Source organism: Grus americana, chromosome 26 (assembly GCF_028858705.1).
Source record: "Grus americana isolate bGruAme1 chromosome 26, bGruAme1.mat, whole genome shotgun sequence".
Taxonomy (NCBI): Eukaryota; Metazoa; Chordata; class Aves; order Gruiformes; family Gruidae; genus Grus; species Grus americana.
In genome coordinates this window covers 2536856-2559821 of record NC_072877.1, presented here as the reverse complement: position 1 = coordinate 2559821, position 22966 = coordinate 2536856, and the positions used below count along the sequence as shown (strand labels likewise).

At 57.4% G+C, this 22966-nt stretch overlaps 2 protein-coding genes across 8 annotated transcripts in view; both read left to right on the top strand.

The window, feature by feature from the left end:
* The first annotated feature begins 840 nt into the window (after nucleotides 1-840).
* On the top strand, nucleotides 841-13250 carry SLC39A14 (solute carrier family 39 member 14). Of its 4 annotated transcripts, none has more exons than XM_054804643.1 (10): nucleotides 841-896; nucleotides 4080-4159; nucleotides 4424-4699; nucleotides 4787-4973; nucleotides 5637-5806; nucleotides 8111-8233; nucleotides 8328-8513; nucleotides 8751-8958; nucleotides 9477-9661; nucleotides 10004-13250. In XM_054804643.1, the coding sequence occupies exons 3-10, from the start codon at nucleotides 4439-4441 to the stop codon at nucleotides 10148-10150; spliced, it is 1467 nt and encodes a 488-aa protein (XP_054660618.1). In that variant the 5' UTR covers nucleotides 841-896; nucleotides 4080-4159; nucleotides 4424-4438; the 3' UTR covers nucleotides 10151-13250. The 4 variants fall into 4 exon arrangements, with proteins under 4 accessions (XP_054660618.1, XP_054660617.1, XP_054660619.1 ...); XM_054804642.1 differs by lacking the exon at nucleotides 5637-5806 and adding an exon at nucleotides 7393-7562 and having other exon boundaries at nucleotides 848-896; XM_054804644.1 differs by lacking the exons at nucleotides 841-896; nucleotides 5637-5806 and adding exons at nucleotides 1422-2019; nucleotides 7393-7562.
* A 1473-nt stretch (nucleotides 13251-14723) lies between these two features.
* The window catches only part of PPP3CC (protein phosphatase 3 catalytic subunit gamma), a 37840-nt gene continuing 29597 nt past the window's right edge, over nucleotides 14724-22966 (top strand). For all 4 annotated transcript variants that reach the window (XM_054804597.1, XM_054804595.1, XM_054804596.1 and 1 more), the window contains exon 1: nucleotides 14724-14878. In XM_054804597.1, the coding sequence (XP_054660572.1) occupies nucleotides 14827-14878 (52 nt within the window). In that variant the 5' untranslated portion in view covers nucleotides 14724-14826. The remainder of the gene's footprint in view (nucleotides 14879-22966) is intronic.

Sequence of the window (22966 nt, the reverse complement as noted above, 5' to 3'; positions counted from 1 at the left end):
CCCGGCGGACTTTGGCAGCTTTTTGCCCAGCCGGGGCGGGTGTTTCGGTGCAGGGTGGGGGGTGCTGGGGCCGAAGGGGGGGTGATGGCTCGGAGCCCCGCTCTGCCTGGCCTCTCACCAGCGGCTTTTTGTACCGTGCCGTCGCCGCTGCGGGCAGGGAGAAAGGCTGCCTTGTCCTTGGCGGCTCCTTGACAGGAGAGGGAGAGCCGCGATGGCCCCTGGCTGGCTCAGCCCCCGCCCCGGGGGGGTCCCTGGGGTGCTGTGTCCCCTCGCGTGGGGTCTGGTTGGTACTCTGTCCCCTCGTGAGGGGTCTGAGGGGTGCCCTGGGCCCCCAAATGGTGCCTGGGGGGGGTCTGTGCGGTGCCATATACCCCCAAGAGGTGGGCAAGGGGTCTGTGGGGTGCCCCATCCCCTCGGGAGGGGGTGTGTGGGGTGCTCCATGCCCCCAAAGAGTGCTTAGGGGGGTCTGAGGGGTACTCCATAGCTCCGAGGAGTGTTTGGAGGGGTCTGAGGGGTACTCCATAGCCCCAGGGGATGCTTTGGGGGGTCTGAGGGGTGCCCCATGCCCCCAAGGGGTGTTTGGGGGGGTCCATGGGGTCCCCCCAAGGATGCCTGGGGGTCTGCTCAGTGCCATACAGCCTGTGTGCCCCTGGGAGGGTCCGTGGGGTGCCCGGTGCCCCGTGGGGTGCCCGGTGCCCCGTGGCCCCCCCCCGGCCGTGCCACGCTGCAGCCGCGGTGCTCGGCGCTGCACAGCGGGAGGGGGCGGGGCCGGGACCGGGACCGCGAGGGGGCGGGGCCGTCCGTGACGCCAGCCAATGGGAACGCTCCCCGTGCCGCCGGCCGAGCGTGCGCTCTGTGCGGCCGGGACCGGGCGGCGGCGGCGGCGGGAGCGGGAGGTAGGGCCGGGATGGGCCGGGATGGGGCACTGGCACGGAACCGGCTCCGGGGACGGGGCCCTGTGGGGAGGGGGGCGGTGGGGGACCCGGGCTGGGGCCGGGGATGCGGGAACCGGCCGTGGGGTCTGGGACCGGGCCGAGAACCGGTCACGGGGCCTGGGGGCGGTGGGGGGGTCTGGGGCCGGGGGAGGGTGCGGACGGCGTTGGGGATGGGGCCGAGGACCCGGGGATGGGGCCTGGCACCGCCGGTGCGGGCTCCGGGGCCGGGGGCAGAGCGGCCGGGGAGCGGCTGTGGGATGGGGACGGGGACTGGGGGCGGCAGCTGGCGGGTCCAGACGGGGGGTGCCCGGGCAGGACTGGGGGTCCGGGGGGGCGTGTGGGATGGCCAGGGTAGCTCCTGGGCAGCTGGCTTTGCTGCCTGCACCGGGGGCTGCAGGCAGGGGCGTGGGGGAAACTAAGGGGCCAGAAGCTGGCTGGGAGGGGGGGCGAAGGGTGGCCCGGCGGGAGCGTGGCAGGCTGCTGTCCCTCCGGGGCACGGACCTGCCTCCCCGGGCATGGAAACGCTCCCTGCCAGCAGGCAGGTCCTGCCTTCGCTGCCAGACACGTGGAGCGGCTTTTGCTCCGGAAGGAGGTGGGGACCGCTGGCTGCAAACCGCCCTGGGGTTTCGGGGGTCCCCGCTGACCCTCTCCAGGTTGGCAACAGCGAGCTGTCCCTGAGCGGGATTTCGGGAAGCGTCTGGCACGGGGCTGACGTCGCCAGGGCCGCGCTCGGCTTTGCCAGCGTTTCTCATTCCCGGTGTCACCTTCCCGGTCGAAGGCGGGGGGGGTGGTTTACAATCAGGATCGATGAGCTCTGGGAACTGAACCCGAGGGACATGGGAAAGAAGCGGGGCTTTGCCTGGCCCTGCAGTTCCTTCGCGCTCTCATTCCTGCCGGGCATCGCTCCCATCCCGTGGGACGCCCTCCTGGGCATCCCCTCCCCGCGGCAGAGGTTTCTTCCCTCTGTCCCATCCCGGCGCGGCAGCGAGCGATAAATTAGGTCAGGCGCTGGGCCGTGCGCGGCACCGCGGCTCCCCGGGCCCCAGGAGCAGGTCCTGTGGCTGGCAAGAGGACGCCCTTGAAGGTAGCGGGCAGGAGGCTGGGGGGGCTTTGGGGGGGTCCCACTCAGCTGGTGGATCTGATGGAGAGACCGCAGCAGGGGGCTGTGTCCCCGGGGTGTTTGCTGCAGCTCCCCTTTGCCCCCAGGGTGGGGGATCTTGGATGTGTTTGGCACCCTCCTGCCTTGTCCTGGGCTCCCCATGGGGTTCGGGGGTCCGAGACCCCCAGGCTGGTCCACCTTGCGCCCTCCTTCCCAAGGGGCTGCTCCTTCACCTCGTTTCTGCCCTAAACCAGCAAGGAGCCTGTGTAATTCAAACCCCTGCCCAGCTCTGCCTGCAAACCGTTTCCTGCCTTTTGTTTGGCAGCTGGGTAAAAGTTGAGGTCTGGTTTACCACCCTGGGTGCGCCCAGCTCAGCCCGGTTTTGGGAGAATCCCCAGAGGCGATTTTGGCACTGGAGAGGGCTGTGTGGCTTGGCACGGGCTGGTGATAATCGGCATGCACCAGGCAGGATGGCTCCCGGCAGGGTGAGGGACACGGGGAGTGCTCGGCCGGCACAGAGAGGGAAAGGCAGGCAACGGCCCCATCCCGGGATGCGGTGCCACCGGGACAGGCCTTTGCCACCATGGGTTGTGTGCCGGCATCTGTGTACTTTGTGGGAGTCACTGGCCACCCAGATGTCCCACGTGGCCACCTGGGTCAGCGGCTGCTCCTGGGGCTGCGACGGGGCATTGCTCAGGGAGGACCCGCCTGGAAGGGTGGATTTGGGGAGGGGGGAGGCGGAGGAAGGTGTCCGGCTCTCGCTGGGGGATGCTGAAGAGGCAGAGGTCCCTCGGGTACCCCCACCAAGCAGGGTGTTACCATCACCAGCATCTCGCCAGATGAGCTCGCTCTCCTGTTTTGGGAGGAGAGGGGTTAAGCCAAAGCATCCGAGCTAAGCCCTGGCAGGAGGAGGCTAAAACCTCCAAGGCCTGTGCTCTCCTGGAGAACAAAGCTCGCAAAGTGGTGGTAAGCTTGTAAAACCTGCGGGAATGCAGGCACCTTCGGAGGGGGACGGGGTCCTACTGGGCTTGGCCTTGCCACCCTGGGCAGCACCGTGCCTCGCAAACCCGGCCCCAGGTTATTTTCAGAACAATTGTTTGGCCTGGCTTCAAAAATGTCTTGGGCTTGTTTTCGGAGGAGACCGCAATCTGCAAGCCGTCAGCACGGGACAAGTGTGGCGGGGTGCCGGAGAGGCCGGCAGCAGCAGCAGCACAGCTCGGCTGGGGCAGCAGGTCCCGTGCCAGGGCAGAGCTGGGCTGGATGAGGCCCCGTGCACAACGGTGCAGGAACCATCCCGGGGCTGCAAACCGCTTCCCCCGAGGAGCCCCCGGGAAGGGGAAACCACCAGGCAGCGTGCGCCCAAGCCCCCGGGAGGGGAGCAGAGCCCCAGGCTGGGAACGGGACGGCTGCTGGGTGTACGGAGGTGGAGGATAGCCAATTATTTTCTGCTTGTCCTTGTGAATCCCAAATTTACTGTCTACCTTTCGGTGAAGCTTTTCCAGGAAGGCAGCCCGGGCCCCGCTCCAGCCTCTTGGGTGCTGCCCAAGGTGGACGTGCGGGTCGTGCCTGGCCTCCCACCCTCTCTCTGAACCCGTTCCTTTGCACCCAACGCGTGCCGACGGGTGAACCCCGGCTCTCCCCGCTCTCCGCCACCCCGCTTTTATTGATTCCTGGCTTGTATGAAAGGAGCCAAGAGGGCAAGGATTGATTCTAGGCAAATACTATAAAGGCATCTACAGTTGCGGCCAGGGAGGACCCGGTTTGTTGTAATTATCATAGTTAAAATATAACCTAATGAAAATGCCACCTCTGGCCCCTTGGCTCCCATGTCCTCCGAGCGCCAGCGTGGGTGGGTAGAGGTCCCTGAGGGGTGCGTGTCCCGGCCCCAGAGGCATTAGGACGATCCAACGTGGTGTTAGCGTGGCCAGGGGCCGATGCGTGGCTTCTTCACCCCACGGAGAGCTGAATTCAGCAGCAGGATCCCCACTGCAGCCCTGCCTGCACGCTGCTGCCTGATTTCTGACCACTGGCTGCTCTCCCTCCAGGGATCCCGAGGTGCTGTGGAGCTGGAGAGACCCTGGGCGCTGTGTCCTGGCAGCCCCCAACCCCTTGGTACACGGCTGCGGTGAGCGGGGTGCTGGGGGAGGTGGTGCCAGGGGCTCGACTCAGGGTGGAGGAGAAGCGGCCAGTCTTGTATCGCTTGTGAAAAGATGCCGAGTTCCCCCTTGGGACTCGGGTGCTCTCAGCACTGTGCAAAGCTGTGTCACCCCCCGCCAGCCCAGGGGTCCCTCGGGAAGAAATCAGCTGCCGTCTCCTGTGGGGTGGAAGATCGGTGGTTGGAGCCACTGGGGATCCTAAAGCTAACGGGAGCACGTGGCTTCTCTTCCAGCGTCCCTGAGACACCATGATCCCTGGCGCAGGCCCCCGAGGCTGCTGCCTGCTCGTGCTGCTCTGCCTTCTCCCCTGCCCGTGGGTCTGGGCAGGCCGGGATGCCGTGGGACCGGCGCTCTCCGCAGCCTCCTTCCTGCAGGATCTCCTCCAGCGGTACGGCGAGAGCGAAACCCTGAGCCTGAAGCAGCTCAAGGCCCTGCTGAACCGCCTGGACGTGGGAGTGGGGCACGCCAACGTCTCCCAGCCGCCACAGCAGCGTGTGAACCTCTCCCGGGTAAGGCGGGGGCTCTGCAGACCCCCAAAGCCTCTTTGCAGAGCTGTGGGAGGCTCAAGGCATGTGTCTGTCTCTTCCCTTCCCCAGTGCTTCAGCTCCGTCGAGCTTTTTGCCATCCACAACCTGAGTGAGGGCTCTGCTGTGGGGCATAGTGAGTTCAAGGAGTTTTGCCCCACCATCCTGCAGCAGCTGGAGTCGGGGGCGTGCGCCTCCGAGAACTTGGAAAATGAGGAAAACGAGCAGACGGAGGAGAGCAGACCCAGCTCAGCTGAAGGTAAGCGGGGAGCTGGGGGGGGGTACAAGCGCTTCCCAGCTCTGGGGCGCAGGCAGAGTCTGGCAGAGAGGAGAGGAGGCAGCTTGCCTACAGCAGCCAGGAGTCCTGACGGGTTTTCCTCGGTGTCGTTTGTGCCGTGGGTTCACAGCACGGTTTTGCCCCCGATCGCACGCGCCGCAGGTCAGAGCTGTGCCTGCAGCACGGCTCTCTGGGATGGCTGGATCACGGGGACCTTGCTGTGAGTCCGTGTGGGTGGGAGGGGGTGGCTTGGCACGTTCAAGGACCCGCTGGCCTCCAGCCACCAGCGGCTGTTAAACAAGTTTCCACGCATCCAGGTCCTGATGATGCCCAAGGTCTTGGATCAGCTGCCCTGAGCTTCTCCCACGCCACGAGGCCGGGGCTGGCTCGGGAAAGCATCTTCCAAGTAACCTGGTGGCTTCGTTTCCACCTGCCCTGCAACAAAAATGATGGTTTGTGTCGCAGTTGAAGCGTCCGGAGCAAAGGGAGAGACGCTCCGGTGTGGCGAGGCCGGCCCCAGCGTGGGGGCATAGACCCGGAGCCAGCCTTTTCCACCTGCCCGGATCCGGGGTCTCGGGGTCCTCCCCATCTCCCCGCACCGAGAGCCTCGGTAATGTCTGGCCCTCGTTTCTTCTCGTTCCGCAGTGTGGGGCTTTGGTTTTCTCAGTGTGTCAATGATTAACGTGGCCTCCCTGCTTGGAGTCTTCATCGTACCGTGTACCGAGAAGGCCTTTTTCAGCCGGGTCCTCACGTTTTTCATCGCGCTCTCCATCGGCACGCTGCTCTCTAACGCGCTCTTCCAGCTCATCCCAGAGGTGCGGTAGAAAGTCCCTGCCTCTCTCCCGTCTCTGAGGGCAGCTCTCCGGGCACCCTCTCTGCCTCCACCCTGCCGAATCGAACCGATCCCTCCGTCACCTGAGGCTGAGGGCTTGTCTCAAGGGCTCTGCAGGGCTTTTCTCGCCCCTCCGAGCACCAGGAAACCCTCTCAAGTGTGCAGGGAGGTTGTTGGGTCCTCCAGCCCTGCCCGGTCCTTGCAAGGCTGCTGGTCAGGTCTGAGGTTTGGGAAGGTGCTGGGAGAAGCTGTTTGCTCCTGCCCGCGGGCTGCGTCTGCTTCACAAGGGAGTTCATCCCTTGGCAGGATGTATCCAGCCCTGCTTCGTGCAGAGCTGCCTGGCTCTGAGGCTGCTGAGATGCTGCAGCGCTCGCAGTGTGAGCCAGGTGGAAAGACCTGTGAGGCGGAGGAAGCATTGGTGTAAAACCACAGAGAACAGCCTGGAGAAGCACCAGCTTCGTCTCCAGTCAGCCAGCTTTTACAGATGTTTTAATTGCCTTTTGTTCCCCTCCGATTTACAAGACCAATGTTCCCACAAGGATTTATGCTTACGTGATGTTTCCTGGTGCTCTGATGGGCCCGACAGATACATCGCAAATTAATTGTGTTGTAATTGCACAGTTCCGGAGTTGAATAAATAGAGCCACGCGCTCTTAGATTGGACACCTTTGAAACACCTGTGCTTCCTTGGGCCCCCCCGGTCCAGGCGGCTTCGCAGAGCCCTCGTGGCTCTTGGGTAGATGACGAGCTGGATCCGAGCTTCTGCACATCCAGCCTTAAAACTCTGCATTTGAGGTGCAACCTTCGCTCCGAGCAGAGCACCCTTTGCCGCCACTGGGTTTTGCCCCAGCGGTGTTGCCTGCTTTAATCTCAGGCAGCGAACGCCTCATCCGTGTTGGCAGGGGGGATGTTTGTTCAAGACTCCTTTTCAACTCCAGAACTGCGACTTTTATTTGCTGAACATAAAAACCAAGCGCCTGTATTTCCTGATCTGCCAGGATCTGAAATGACTTGCGTACGCTCCACCCTTGCCATCAGTCGGACCATCCCAGTCCCAGCTGGCTTGCGGGGACCAGCCGCATCTCTCTGGGCTGCAGGATGAGGATGGAGTGTACGAGATGCTCGGGGGACCTCAGCGCTCTGTGGCCCTGGAACGGCTGCCCCATGTCCCGTGGGTGCTCGGGGAGCAGAGCTGGGGTGCTGGCTCTGAAACAGCCTGGCTGCCAAAACTCAGCTCCAGCCCGGTGCTAAAAGCTGCTTGCTCCAAGGGAGGGTCCCTCTCCCGGTGGTTTGGTGCGAGCTCCGCAGCAGGGTGTCCCTCCGACCCTGCCCAAAGAGCTGTTTCCAGAGCCACTCAGCACCAGGTTTGCCCCTTTTGAACCAATGCCAGATGAACAAGCAATCACTAATGAATGTCCTCTTCTCTCCCCCCTCTCCCTCCCTCCTCTCTCTTTCCTTTCGGCGTGGATTCCTTCCTCTCCTTCCCCTTCCCCACGTTGATCTCCTTTCCCTCCGACAACCTCCCCTCGTCCGATTCCCCCCGGGGTGGGTTTGGCACGCACGCCGCAGTCTGGGGTTACGGTTTCCTCTGCGTGACCGTCATCTCCCTCTGCTCGCTGGTGGGAGCCAGCGTGGTGCCCTTCATGAAGAAGACCTTTTACAAGCGGCTGCTCCTCTACTTCATAGCTCTGGCGATTGGAACTCTCTACTCCAACGCCCTCTTCCAGCTCATTCCTGAGGTAGGGTGAGGACCGTCGGGTCTGTCCTTTTCTCTCTCTCGGGGGCTGTTTCTCTTTCTCTGGGCGCTCGCTGGCTGGAGAAGGGGAAGGCGGCATCGGAGGGGAGCCAAGAGCGAGGTACGGAGGCTGGAAGCCCCTCGGGACCGTGGCCGGAGCTGGCATTTCGTTCCTCTTTGGAAGGGAATCGCTCCAGGGAGATCCCTGGTCTGCTTCAAGCAGAGAAGCGCTATTTTATTGCCCTTTCTAGCCCTGCAGGCAGGTTGCCTTTGTGCCAAGAGAGCAGAGGCTTTCTAAGCTGCCTTTTAGCATCCCTGCCCTGGTGCAGGGAGGTGGATCCAATGCCTTGGGGCACAGCTGGCTCGGCTTGGGGAGAGAGGGGAGATTAAAGATGCATGAAGGCATTTTCTGAGCTTGGCCCCAAAGCAGCTGCTGCTTAGAGAGGTCAGAAAGTGGCAGTGTTGTCCCAGAGGTGCCAGGGGCAAAGGCAGATGAAGGACGCTGCTGGGGTCTGTTCCTCAGTCCTGTCACTTGTCCCCTTTTGCCTGCAGGCATTTGGATTCAACCCTCAAGAAGATTATTACGTTTCAAAATCCGCTGTGGTGTTCGGGGGCTTCTACCTCTTCTTCTTTACGGAGAAGGTCCTGAAGATGCTCCTGAAGCAGAAGGACCAGGTGAGGCTGAGCAGGGGCTGCTCGGAGCGCTGCTCTGGTTGGAAACAGAAATGGCAGGAGTGGCTGACACCCGTGGATCCCCCCTGTCCCACAGCATCACCACGGGCACAGCCACTATGGCCCTGAGGCTCTGCCGTGCAAGAAGGACCAGGAGGAGGGTGTCACCGAGAAGCTGCAGAACGGGGACCTGGACCACATGATCCCACACATAACCAGCGAGCTGGAGTGCAAGACCCCTCCCGGGGATGAGAAGGTTGTGGTGGGCTCCCTCTCTGTCCAGGTTAGTGCCTCCTCCCACTGGGTTGCGGGTGGGCGCATGGAAAAAAAAAACCTGTCTGTCGGTGAAAAAGAGCAGTTTTGAAGCCCGTTGCACCTCTGTGGGTGGTGGAAAGCAAACGGCTTGGGTCAAGCTTTGCGTGGATTTTGGTGGGGTGGGTTCCCCTGGCTGATGGAGGGAGTGGTGACCCCCCCCAAGACCAGCTGGGTGCTGATACCCATCATTGGGGTGCCGTGGCAGGACCTGCAGGCCTCCCAGAGCGCGTGTTACTGGCTGAAGGAGGTGCGGTACTCTGACATCGGCACGCTGGCGTGGATGATCACCCTCAGTGACGGCCTCCACAACTTCATCGACGGGTTGGCCATTGGGGCCTCCTTCACTGTCTCTGTCTTCCAAGGGATCAGCACCTCCGTGGCCATCCTCTGCGAGGAGTTCCCGCATGAGCTGGGTACGTGAGTCCTGGGGGAAAGGAGCTGCGAGGGCTCTCGGATCTGCCCCTCTTTAAGGCTAACCCTGCCGCTTTCCTGGTCCTACCCGTTGTTTCTTGAGAGAAAGGCAAATGTGAGGTGGAATAAACAGAGTAATGATGGAGGGGAAGGCAAGGCTTTAAACTACACTGAGTAATCACAGCTCTAAAAATAACGAGGTAATATGATGTCTGAGATTTAAATTTAGATGGAGACATCTGAAGAAAAAAAAACCCCAACACCTCGTTGGTTTGAGAGGGGGGAGGCAGGCGGCGGTTTGGGTTTGAATGCCCGAATTTATGCGCAGGCAGGAACGGGAGCTGGCAGGCAGGCAGCTGGTGTGGTCAGTGCTCGGCGCTGGCGGGCATGGGGAGCCCACGCTTGACCTCCTGCAAAAGCAAGCGATAAATACAAGCACCTAGGTGCTGTCCCAATGCTACTGCTGCTGCCACCCGCACAGCAACAGCCCCTTCCTCATCCTCCCTGTCCTCTTCTGCAGGGGACTTTGTCATCCTGCTCAACGCCGGGATGACCATCCGCCAAGCGCTTTTCTTCAACTTCATCTCTGCCTGCTGCTGCTACGTGGGCTTGGCCTTCGGCATCGTGGCCGGCAGCCACTTTTCTGCCAACTGGATCTTCGCTCTGGCCGGAGGGATGTTTCTATACATTGCGCTGGCTGACATGGTAAATGCTGAGCTCAGGGGGCTGCCGGGTGCGCAGTTGGGACCTTGCAAGGGTTTTTGGGGTTTTTTTTGCCTGGCCAGGAAAAGGTCTGGCTTGCCTTCAGCCTGGAGACAAGGCAGGCACGGAGAGCACAGGGGGATGTTTGCTCTGTCTCCCTGGCAAACGCGGATGTTGTCGGTAGCTGCCAGTGTTCGTCTCCACTTTGCTTTGCCTCTTGGGCTGGTGGCGCGGTGACCCGGGTGGTGAATATTTGCTGGGATGGTGGCACGGGGTGGGAAGCAGTAGGGAAGGATGGAGCCGGTCCTGTCGCTGAGCCATGCCATCACTCGCTGTCCCCTGCAGTTCCCTGAAATGAATGAGGTCAGCCGGGAGGACGAGCAGAATGGCAGTACGCTGATCACCTTCGCCATCCAGAACGCGGGGCTGCTGACGGGGTTCACCATCATGGTGCTGCTTACCATGTACTCTGGCCAGATCCAGATCGGGTAGGACCAGCCTGACGCACAGCCCTGTTCCAGTTTTTCCATTCTTTTCTTTTCTTTTTTTTTTTTTTTTTGAGGGGGGGAAGGGGTATTTCTCTTTTTTTTTTTCTTTCCTTTTGCTGCTGCAAGCATACAACGGTACCTGTGCGGGCACTGACATCACACTATAGAAGAAGAGACATCGCTTTTAAAGCTATTCCACAGACTTCATTTTATTTTGGTTTAAGGCTGAGGGGAGCTTAATCCCCTTTGCCATAGGACCGAACTGCCTGGAGGATCTCTTTCCAGCGTGATATCCCTTCTGTCCTCGCATCTCCTGGGAAGGATGGAGTTGGGAGACAGGAGCTCCTCTAGCCGCGTTGCTCCCTTCCTCATGCTCGGAGTGGTGTGATAGGACGTGACACTCTCCTGACCCCTTTGCGGGGGGTGTGTGATGGGGACAGACCGGGACAGACCCTTCTCGGAGAGTTACCTACCAGCCAGTCCTCGGAGCTGTGCTCTGCAAACACAGAGGGCTGCCGAGCAAGAGGAGTCTCGAGGAGCAGGGCTCGTGATTCGAGCATCATCCTTGCCATCTTCTGAAGCATGTCTCTGGAGCCACATCTGGTTGTGCTCCTGTTCTGCTGGACGATGCCCTGGGAAGAGTGAGGTGACGAGGATTATTTTTTTTTAAAAGCACATTCTGGGTGTCAGCGCTCGGAGCAGAGGACACCAAACTGCACCCCGTGTGAGTCGGACTGATGGATGTGGGGCAGCGGCTGGGAGAAGGCTAGCAGGATGCCCGTACCTCCCTTTTAGGTTCCTGCTGCTGTTTGGGGGAGAAAAACCAACCCTTTTTTCTTCCATGAGGGCAGCCGTGCAGTGATGCTAGTGAGAAGGGCACAAGAGCAGCATGGGGCAAAGGCAGAGCCAGGACAGCAAGCCCCGGCCCGGCCACAGGCTCCCCAGCTGGGGGATCGGTCCTTACACTGTGACCAAGCTCATGCCGACACCTGGGAACGGACACTGGTTCTTAAACACTGATGCTGCTGAGTTGCTGAGGTTTGGGGGGTGGGGGGTGTTTTTAAAAAAAAAAAAAACAAAATAGACTGTGAACCTCTTTAGGTTGTGTGTTTCCAGCCTTAGGGAGTAGCCAGAGAAGGGTGTTCTAGGCACTTCACAGCTCTGCTTCTGGGCTGGCTTTCCCCAAATTCACTAGGTGAATTGACTTATTATCATATTGATAATGTTGCCCACCCCACCCGTGTTGCTTGAGGTTCCCTCACACCCCCGTGTCCCCTCAAACCTCACCCTGCACCCGGTAGAGGTGAGTTCGTGGCCATGCTGATAAGCTGGAGCCGATGTAGGCGGCTTACCCTAGTGGGTATGGCGCTGGGTGGGGATGAAGGAGTGGTGCAGATGGCTTTGAGAAGTGCTTTGGTGTACGTGCTGGGGATGGCTTGTCACTGAGCGCCTTCCTTCGCTCCCTGCCTGCGGGTGCGTGTGACAGAGTGACGGCCATCCTGCCACCTCGACTCGGTGCTGCTGGGCACCGGGGGCTGGAGCTGAGGCTCCCCACACTTTCTCTTCCACCCCTGTTGGAAAGCAATGCGGAGGGTGTGCTGGGTATTTTTTTTTCTGCCTGTCGCAACAGAGACAAGGGACCTCAGCCCTTGGCGTGGTCTGGGGCAGGCTCAGCACCATCCAGTAGCATCGTAACCCTGGTTTGATCGCTGGCTGCCAGTACCTCACTACAGTTCTTAATCTGCCTTAGGTACCAGCTGGATGATGTTCCTCGTAGGCTCCTAACAGTTGTCCCTGAGTCCCTAGGTCTCTGCCTGTTGAGATGTGGCACTGCCGGTATCCTTGTGGATCGGCACCTCTGCTCTCGATGGCTTTGGCTATGCCAGGCATTGACTTTGTCCCCTTGGTACCCAGGAGGCTGTTGGCTTTGTCCCACACCCGGAAGGTTAAATATCAGCATGTTGAGGAGCAGGGAGGCTGCTCAGGAGCACCCTTCAACCCAGAGGTACCACACAGTCCTTGGGCCGCTTGCAGCTGTTGGTGATGCCTTCGAGGAGAGAAGGGGTTTGCTTTATCTTGGTCATTTAAGTCGCTCTTCCCTCTGTGGCTGCTCCGTGGGACAGAGCCACCTCAAAGCAGCGTGGTCTGTCCTGGCTCGGGCACCCAGCCGTGTCTGCAGCACCTCGTGGTCGTTACCCGTGCTTTGGGTTGCTGCTGTTTGTCAGTAGTCGGGAGGAAAGTGGTATTGGAAACTTCCTTTCCGTGCTTGAGAGAGCTGCAGCCCCGTCTGACCGACTTGATGTGGAAAAACTGAGTCCTTTGAATGGCATATGCGCCCTCTCTTCTCTCTCAAGGAAGTATTTGGAAAACACCATGTTGCTGGCAGCTTTCCATGGGGCAGAGGGCAGCCATAGCGCTGCCAGGGCTAAGTCGTGGCTGGCAGGAGTGGTTCAGTGCTGCGCACAGATGGAAAAGCCTCTGTGTTGGAGGCGAAGGGGGGAAATCTTGTTGTCTGTCCCCTGAGGACCACAAGGCACTTGCAGACTGTGGCCGGGTGGTCCTCTGCGTCCCCGAGAGCTGGAAACGTGGCAAGGACTGACACTTGGCTTCCTCAGAGCCTGTATGGGCCCCTTGGTGCACGGCGGGGATTGTGAGTCCGTCATCTTCTCGTTTCAAGTTTAACCTTGTTTCTTGCTAATTTAGTCGACTTTGAGAAATCTGGAATCCAGAGATTTGGGGTGGTGGTGGGGAAACCCCTCGCAGAAACAAGGCTCCTCGTGGAGAGGGACCCTCCTTCTGACGAAGGATCAGCGGGAGAGAGCTCCCTCCCATCCCTGGCTCAGGCAGGCTGGTACCTGCCATCCGGGAAGGGATGGGGCAGGCGGGAGGATGAGGAGGGAAAGCGACCCAAATCGAGCTTGTTAGGGATCTTTCATCTGTGTTTCCCTTCCCGTGTCTGGTTCGAAGCTCAAGTTCCATCTCAGTATTTCAATAACTCAGGTGTCGTTAGGAGATACGCATTGAAACAAAGAACATAACTTATGTCACGTGAATTGTAAAGTTATTTGTAAAATTCCATAAATAAAATATATTCTGTAATGACGGAGGGTTGCAAGCGTGCTCTAGCGGTGGAAACCTCCCCGTGGCCAGCACTGGTTGTGGTGTGAAGGGCTGGGAGCTCTGCTGGTTCAGGATTTTTCCAAGGGGAAGGATTTAGGCCAGGCTTGAAGGGCTGGGTGATGCAATCCCGCTTTTCCAGCCCCAATTTCCAGGGCTGTGCAGTACGGCATGCCCGACGGAAGATGGCACTGACACCCCCACCCACCCACCCCCCCGCCTGCCCGCGTGGCATAGCACTCTAGGAGTTGCCTTTAGAGTCAAAAAGCTCTTTTTAATTTTAATTTTTAAATTTTTTTTAAAATGTATTTCCAAGCATTGACGTTTGGCTGGAGGGAGGCTGAGGTTTCCAGGCCAGTCTGCGGAATGTTGTATTCCTCTCCAGCTCACACGAGGGAGCCTGACTGGGAGAAGCGTTATTTGTGTCATTGCTTCCCCACCCTGCATTAGGGGAAGAAAAAAAAAAAGGAAAAAAAGAAAGCATACTTTGCTTTTCTACTTCACTTTTTTTTTGCCTTTTTATATACCATTACCCTCGAGCTGCCAGCTCTAAGCAGCAAGCACAATTTTTAGAAACCCTGTTGCAGCTAAAGAAAACAAATCTTGAATTTTTGTGGTGGTTTTTAAAAATAAATGCTATTCTAAGGAAGAAAGGTTGCAGCATGCGTCTGACTTGCTCTTTCTCCTCCTCAGTGCTGGCTCAGTGCTTCCAGGGGGCTGTCAGGCAGCAGTGGTCCTGAAGGCTTCAGGTGGGCTATTTTTTGCTGCAAAATCCTCATGTTTTGATAAATGCCTGTGACCTCAGTTACCCACCTCAGCAGAAAGGTTAAACCTTGCAAGCTGCGCTGGCTGGAGTCGCTCTCAGCCCTCAGACAAACTCAAGCCCTTCTCGCTATTTGCAGTGGATATTTAATGCTTGTCTGTGCTTCCCTATATGCAGCAAGATGCCAGGCTTGGCCCTTGATTCCCCAAACTGTGCTGCCACAAGGGTGCCGTGGAGGTTTATCTTTACCTGCTATGTTTTCCCCTCTCCTATGCCGGCCCTGAAGCAGGCCGGGGGGCAGAGGGGAGGCTGTGGCAGGGGGTTGAGGAGGCAGGAAAGGGCACTTCTCCTCACAGGCCGGCCGCCATGTTGCGGCCCCCCCCCGTCGCCTAGCAACACCCCCCTTCCCCTCCAAGATGGCCGCAGGAAGAGGCTGGGAAGCGCTCACGTGACTCCGGAGCACTGTGACGCATGCGCGGCGGAGCGGGGCGGGCGCGGGTTGGCGCCTGCGCAGTAGCCGTGCGGGGGGGGCAGAGGGAGGAGGGCGGTGTGGCGGCGGGGGGAGGGGGGAGGGGAGCGGAGCGCCGCGCCGCTGAGCCGCCGCCGGGGCACCCAGCGGATCCCCAGCCCGCCGCCCGGGGCCCGCTCAGCCGCCGGGAGCACCCCGCGGCCCCCCCTCCTTTTGAGGGGAGCGGGGTCGGGGGGGGGGAGGAGGAGGAGGAGGAGGGGGGGGAGGCAGGCAGGCCGGGAGAGCGGTCCGCTGCGGGGCCGGCGGCACCATCACCGCCACCATCACCACCATGTCCGGGCGCGGCCACAACAAGCTGCCGACCACCGAGCGCATCGTCAAGGGTGAGGGGCCGGGGGCGGCGAGGGCGCCCCCTGTCTGCGCGGGGGGGCGCGCACGGGCGGGGGGCGCTGGATCCCCTGTGGTGGAGGGGGGGGCTGGTTTGGGGGGGTGTCCCCGGGCTGGGGGAGCCCTGGTCGGGGGGGGGACACACGACACACGACTGTTCTGGTGGGGCACTCCTCCTGAGGGAGAGCCTTGCGGGGGGGGCGCAGGCTGGGGGGGTACCGCTTGTCTGGTGGAAAGCTCTGCGGAGGAGGCTGGGGGGGGCACCTTTAGTCTCGGGGGGAGCTTCTCAGTTTAAGGGGAGCCGGGGGGGGCAGTGGGTCGGCGGGCAGTCTGGGGAGGGGGGGCATTTTTGGCCGGGGGGGAGCACCCCTGGTCTAAGAGAATGAGCAATCCTGCCCCCCCCCCCTTTCCCTGGTGCACGTCCTCAGCCTGGTGCAGTGCAAGGATGGGGGTGCAGCGCGTGGGAGGTGGGGGTGGTGGGCTGGAAGACCCCCGTGGGGCTGCGGACACACGGGTAGCGGGAGGCCGCTGCCTGGCAGGTGGTGGCAAGGGCGGGGGGGCGGCATCCCTGCCCTGCTGGGGGGGATCCCCGTCCTGGGGAGAGCCAGCCGGGGCGGGGGGGTGGCTGAAGCAGGCGCTGTGCCCCTTGCACCCATGAGGTCCTCACTCACCCACCCCCCCCGGGGTGCTGAGACACTGCTTTGGGTGGGAAGGGGGGCTGGCCTGGCCCTGCCTTGCATCTCCTGCTGAGGACTAGGGGGGGTGAGAGCCCACCCTGCCCTCATTCCGGCAGCTCCCTGCCTGCTTGCCTGTGTCTTGCCTCCCCCAAAGCCCGATTCGCTCTTTCGATGCCCTGCGGCGGGTGCCAGCTGGCCCCCTCTTCAGGACCCGTTATAGTAGGTACTATTTTTGAAAGAGCAGAAGACACCGAAGCGGTTAACGAGGAGAGAAATACGTTAGCTGAGAAACTCCTGGATTAGGAGGAGGCTCGTATGATGTACATTTCGCTGCCCTAATTGATCTAGTGCCATTGTCATACCCACGCATCGGGGAACATCCACTGCGCGCCTTCGCTTGCTTAAACTTTTGCTCAGCACCCACCGCTGTAGCCGAGAGGCACCCAGCTGTCAAAGTTATACAATCGCCCGGTTATTAAAGCCTCTCGCCCAGACGGTTCGAATCATTGCAGGCAGTCGTACTGCCCTGAGCCAGCTGATGAAAGGAGCAGTTTCCCAGGAATGGTTATAATATACGGGTATGGAGGTGCGCCCACCAGAGAGATGCACGCTGCCATCTCTACCTTCTCCTCTGGATGGGTCCAAGTGATTTTTTTAGCCTGTCATATGGCCGATCACATGTTTAGATGTTAATAACCATGGCCTCAAACGAAGGGAAAGTGGACTAGGGTGGCAGCCTGGACTTTGAGGCCCCTCCGGCTTGGTTAGCTCTGCGCTACCCGCGGGTGTTTTTTGTGGGTTGCTTTCGGCATGCCACTTGAAATAAGGCTGGAGGGCTCGTGGATTTGGGGGACACAGGGTCTTGCCCAGAGCCGTGCGCATGGCTTGGTGATTTGTAGGTCTGCAGGCAGCCCGAGTGGCCGGTGCGAACCGTAAATCTCCTGCTAAATCCCAGGCAGCTGCGTGTGTTTAGGTTGGCCTTGTTCGGGGAAGGTAATGTCAATGCAGCCATTATGATTCAGCTGAGTCGTCCGTACCGACACACTGTCCCTGCTGCTGCTCGGGCTTCCAGATCCTGGGAAACCCTATCAGCAATCCTGCCGACGTTACCGATATCGCTCAGGGGCTTGACGACCCCACCGCATCCGGATGGCCCCCGGTAATTTTGGTAATTAGTCCGTAGCCAGGTGGGTTTGGAGGCTCGTGGTGTTGGCTGGAGCCTGCTCGCTCCGTGCGCTAATGCTCCGAGAGCCGTGGGAACTTGTCAAGGAGAGCATTTGATTTCCCCCAGGTACGCTCGGGATGCTGATTCAAGTGCCTCTAGAAATCTGGGGAGAAATAAGCTTCTTCCGTGGCTGTGATTATTGTTTAAAGGTGGTGACATTGTTCATGGTTATTAATAATTTAAACCTGAAGATAAAAGCTAATTTTGTTCAATGGAAATGCCTACAATTAAGTAGGATGTAGAATTTTAACTATGTTTAACCTATATATTTACATCTCTAGAGCCCTGCAGAAGTGTTAACTATAATTATGTTTAGTCAGGAGAAATACAGTGTTTCCATTTGCCTCAGTTTTGTGCTTAAACTCGTACGTACTCGGGTAACTTCATATTCGTGATTAAAATCTCTAATCTTGGTGTGCGTCAAGAATTGCTTTTTAGCAACGCAGTTCTAGCAGCAAACCGATGGCCATTGCTAACCGAGATCATCAATGTTCAAACCTGGCGTTCTCATGAGAGCAGTTGGGGTCGTTATGCTGGAAATCTGAGAGATTAGCTAGGTCCGGTTATCTACGTTAGCCCAAAGACAGGCTTGAATTATCGGAAATACAGGTTTTACAGGCAGGTGGGCGCGATGCTTTGGGCTGCTGCAGTGCCCCCGAAGCACGTAGGTTGGATGCTCGAGCTCAGGACTCGGGTACGGTGGGAGCCTTCCCCCCCCCCCACCCCGTACCCTGTGAAAAGAAACCCGCAGAGCTTTTTATTGCACGGAATGGATCCTGCTTCGTTCCACCTCCAGCGAATCATGCTTGCAAGGTGTGACGTCCTCTGGGAAGCAACGGCAGTGGTAAGCATTGCTGTGTGCTGCGAGGATCCTTTCCAAAGACACGTGAACATGGCTGAATGGTGGAAACCCACCCAGCTTACTGTGTTTGCAGCTGCATCCATAAAAAAATCTTTAAAAAACCCCAGGGTATTGGTATTTAGACACCTGACTGAGCCACAGCAAATAATCTGGAGCGATTTTGTAGACGTCTGTATTATTAAAGTGTTGCACCATTATGAAGCTGGTGAATGAGGAGCAGCTAGGATCTGGTGCCCTCTTTTTGGCAGCCGTTGCGTGTGTGTCAGTAGTCAGTGACGTGCCTAATCCACGTCCTGTTCAATAGTGCCTGCGCTGTTTCACGAAGTGCTCTTGGGTCTCTGCTTCTCTCTACGTGGGCAGACGGAGCCACCGTCGGTGGGTTGGTATTGAGGAATTGCGTGCTGGTGGTAAAGCCGGGGCTGGTGCTGAGACCGCGTAGCTAAAGACGTGCTCTAAACAAGTGGGTTTTCCCAATTTGTGCTTTGCTGTCCTTTCACGAGCACTTTGGCTTTTTTCAGGCACCTTTCTGCATACCTAGTTTGTTTTTTCCTGGCTGGAATACATTTAAAGTGCAAGACCCCTGTCGTGATGCTCTCTTACACATCATCTGTCTGGTTTGTGGTGTCAACCTCCCAGATACGTTGTAACTCATCTGTTTAATACCTAATTAAGGTTTCTGGGAGTGAAAGAATGGCGGGGCAATCTGAGCGCACTTGCCCCAGCAATATCTCGTACCACGTGCGTGTTCGGCTCGGGTGAAGTCACGCTCGAACAGAAAACACCCGACGGAGCTGTTCCTCTTCTCTCCGCTCAGCAAGCGTGTCCCTTTGTAGCGTGGCGGAGATGCTGCTGGAGGCATGGAGTCCGATCCCGCGGGATTTGTTCAGTGAGGCTCCCGGTGCCTTCAACAGAAGCCGTGCCTCTGGGGAGCCAAAAACCAGCGTCAGATCAATAGATGCCGTCTTCAGAGGCTTTGGAGAGCTTTCCCCGGGCTGCTGCCAAGTGGATACCAGGAGATGCTTTCAGTTTACGAAAAATGTGTAGCTTTCCTCCTACCTTGTTGTTAATATAAACTACTACTCCTGTAATGCGGTTGGATGGTTGAGCATTGGGCTTTCTCCAGTAGGTTGGGAACGGTAGAGAATTTCATAACAGAGCACACCGATACAAAACTCAAAGTAGCTTTGTAATTGCATGCAAAGCAAGGGAAGGCTCAGGCAAATCTTAAATACAAGGGAAATTGTGGTTTTTGAAAAGAAGAAATGTGTCGTGCCACCACTGTGATAGCTGTTGGTTTCACGTTTGGCTTCTGGAATGCTTTAGTTGGTTTGTCTTGTTTAATGTTGCCGTTTTGTAGCTAATAAGAAATACTTGGCGGGGGGGAAAGAGCCGTGAAAATAGTTTAAAATGGAGATAAAGGCCAAGGTGCATGCTCTCAGACCTTGGATGTGCCAGAGGAAAAGTGCAAATACCGTCTGAGTCAAGATGCGGTGGTGGGATCTCTAAAAAGCAAGTTGTGTCATAGTACAGCAACTTGTCTGGCCAGAGCTCAAGAAGGTCTTGAGTGTAGATAGCCCTTAAAGCATGAACCCCATAGCATCTCTCCGAATTACTTGGGAATATGGTATTTTGGGTGTTTTCCTTGCAGGAAAAATGCTTCGTTATTTGTAAATGGGATGTGCTAAGAAAAGGGGCGGGTTTCTGGCTGCGCTGAGACTGGATGTTGCAGAATTGGTGCTGATTTTGCCAGATCATGTGGCACTTTATCCAAAAATGAATCAGAAGTCAAATGCAGCGCTAAGCAGCACTTCTGCAAACATCGTAGGGTCATGCAAGCCGTTCAGCTCTGAGACGCTTCGTGTAGCCTGTGTGCCCCAAACAGAGCCAGGGACACCTTTTTTTGGTACAAAACTTCCCGGAGCCAGGTCTCTCCGTAGCCTGTAACAGAGATGCTCTGCTGACATGTTAATTAACAGAAGTGCCACCGCTGATGGCAAAATCTAAACCCCAAGGCTAGCCCTTGGTACTAAAACCTGTTTAGAAAACTGCAATAAAGCATCAGGCAAAGCAGATTGGGCTGTCTTTTTATTTATTTCCTCCCAGAATAACACCAGATGTTTCGGATGGGTGCTGGAGGTGGGACGGAGAGGAGGGAAGGTCATGCCCCTCTGGAGCCTCCCGTGTTTAATACGTTTTTTTCTATTTCCCTGCTATCTGGATATCAGCTTGTGAAAGGTTAATCCCATTCCTCCCCATTCAAGGCTATGCCGGCTGCATGGAGAGCCCGTTCTGTAGCAATTAGAACAAATGAGCTCCGATTAGCTAGGTACTGTGCCGAAATAGTATTTTTCATTTAATAAAAGAAGGCAGAGTTGAGGGGAATTTGTCTCCTCTAGCTGTAACGTGTTTGGTGCTCGTTGGGTTGCATGGGCAGGAGAAGGCAGGCTGTTCCTTAGGAAGTAGGGCAGGGTGCTGGCTTAAAATAGCAATGAACGCTGGGCTGCTTGTGATGAAGGGAGCTATTTAGGTAAATCCTGGGGTCTCGGTGGGGGCAGAGCTGCCTGCTAATCTAAAGATACTCCTTGGAGACCTATATTTGTCTGGGATCCTTCCCGGCTTGGCTGGTTTTCCAGGTGTTCCCTGTTCGATCCCTCGCGCTCCTCTGCAGGTTGCATTGGGATGGCGGGCGTGTTTACTAGACGTACAGTGCGTTAATGTCTTGGATGGTAATGGAATTAGACATCATTAAGCAGCGGGAGCGAGGAAACAGGCTACATAAAGGCATCAGCATTATCCTATAATGCAAGACTTGGCTCTGAATGGCTCTCGGAGGCTGGTCTGCCAGGCTTGCAGTGCCGAAGGGGCATATGCCGATTATACTTGAGAGCCGGGTCAAGTGTACTGGGAAAACCCTTTGGGGCAGGGAGCTCGGTGTAGGGGCCGAGGGAGGGATGGGGAGCAGCTCTGCATGCGGAGCATCTCTGGTTAAGATGGCATGGACCAGAGGTGAGATGGAGGATGAAGAGTGGGTGCTCAAAATCAGTGGGGGAAAAAGAAATCTCTGTGCAGCTTTTAAAGGTTTCACTGGGAGGGAGGAGGAGCGTCAGACTATCCGGGCTGCACTCTGACTTTAGACCTCCCAGCCTCCCAAGCTCAACCTCGCTGCTGTCTCTAGCTGCAGCATCTCCAGCTATGAAGCCTTAATAGGATCTCGCTGTGTTTCCATTAGGAGCAGAGGTGGATGCGAGCGTGTTGAGTAATGCGACCTCCTCCAGCTGGGAGCCTGGATACGCTGTCGGGAGAGGGCTTGTGGGGTTTATCTCTCCAGAAGTCTACATCAATCTCCTGGCTTCTGAGTGCTTCCCTCCCCCTGTAGTGAATACCTTTGCAGTGGTGGTGGCTGTAGGATGTGAATTTAAAACACTTTCTCTGCTCCCAGCCAGATCTGGTGAGAGCGTGCAAGGATCTCCCCTGTGTAAGGCAAGTGGTTTGGGGCGAATTTCAGGAAAACAGGGAGAAGTGGTGTCAACAGTGATCCCAGTACAAGTCTTCGTTTCCTTAGCCTGCTTTAGAGAACGTTCCCTTTTATCAGTTACTGAGGGGCAGTGAACGTGGTAAAATGGCTTCTCAAACAGCAGTGAGTATATTATCCCAAAGGTGATCTCTTGGATATGGATCGCAAAGGTTTCCTGGAGGAAGACCCTGTACAGAAGCGCAGAGGGCTGGTTGTGCTGGTTCAGCTGTAACTGGAGGCTCCTGTCATCCAGCTCCGTCCCTGGCACATGAAGGTCTGTGAAGCTGCTCTGAAAGCATTGCTAGAACTGATTTAGCCCATTTATTGGGCTACTTACTCTTTGGTTTGCAAGAAAGGTGCTCTGGCTGATCTCCAGTGTGGCCGCTGGGAAGATTTTAATTAGTTTGCAGCTCCCTTCAGACGGTCTGCACCTCTGTGTGTTTATAAGGTGATACGCGGGTATAAATGTTGAGCATTGGAGTAAGCGCGTTGCAAGAAATGCTTTAACCAGCGCTGTGTTGATCCAGTGCGAATGCAGCTCGGGTTGAAGCATTAAGGCGTGAGATGGGAAGAGAAACTGAGACTCCTGTTGTGTGTGAATTGGTCTTTTTTTTTTTCTTTTTTTTTTTCCCCGCGGTGGTGATTGCAAGTGCTCAAATTCTCATTTATCGATGATGTGACCGCCTTTTGCTGGATGCAATGACACAGTCACTTCTCCAAGGGCCTGCAGGCTGGGCTCTGCGCGCTTCCACCACGGTGCTTGGGCTCCAGCGTGTTTCTGCTGTAATTTTGTTTAGGTTTCCCGCATGGAGCAGCCGATTCCTTCCTATGACGTGGTCCTGAGCGAGGTCTTGAAAGCACTCAACGTGCAAAATTGTGTCTGCTTAAAGTAGCTTTAAAATTGGAGCCAGCACCCCCTCCCCTGCCGCTGGTGGGGTCAGATTTACATTCACCAGCAGGTGGGGGATTTGCCTTTGACACAAAGACCCCGCTGTTCTTGTATTAATGATCTATTAGTGGACGCGCTGGCAGCTTGCTAACCTTGTGAAACAGGTGGTGAATTTCCCTGCCTGCTGACATCTAGGAATCCCCTCCCGTCTCCTTTGGTGAGCTCACTTTTTTTTAAGTAGCTGCAGCTGTTTGCTGTAGACCTCGGCCTTTTCTCTTTTCTCTTTTTCACTCAAGCGTAGCAGTGACCCCCTCGAGTTGGCTGAGAGACCGTCCCACCGATGGACCCGATGAGAGGAAGACGCCAGGTTTGCTGTGGGTTGGTGTGCTGTCGCGTGATCGTTTTGTAGGAATAAGTATATTTTTAACTGCTGGAAAGTCCACAGAGCTTGAGGGTCTCAGACTTTTTTTCCAGGCTGATGTGGAGGGCTTATGTGCTCTCCTTGACAGTAGCTGGTGAGTTGGCACTTGGTGATGTAAAGAGCCCGTGTCCCCGGCAGAGGACTTGGCTCTGCACAGATTGTCTCAATGACAATCCCAGGCAAATCCGCATCAGGGCTGGTCATTAAGATAGGGACCTACGCGTAGCAATGCGGGCGCTGGGAACTTGACGGACCTTGCAAGCAAGTACGATTTTAATGTCTGCGTCGTTCCCGAGGAGGTTGAGGAGATTCAGCGCGTTTTGGAGGCGGTCTCTGAGCTGCAGAGCACTTTGGCCTGACACTGCGGCGTGGATCTGGGTTTCGACTGCAGCAGAGGTTCGGCTTCATTTTCGGTGGTGGGGCAGGAACCCTGGCGTGAAGAGCCGATTGATTGCAGGGAAAGCTTTGCGGATGGCTCCCCTGGCTGAGAGCTGGG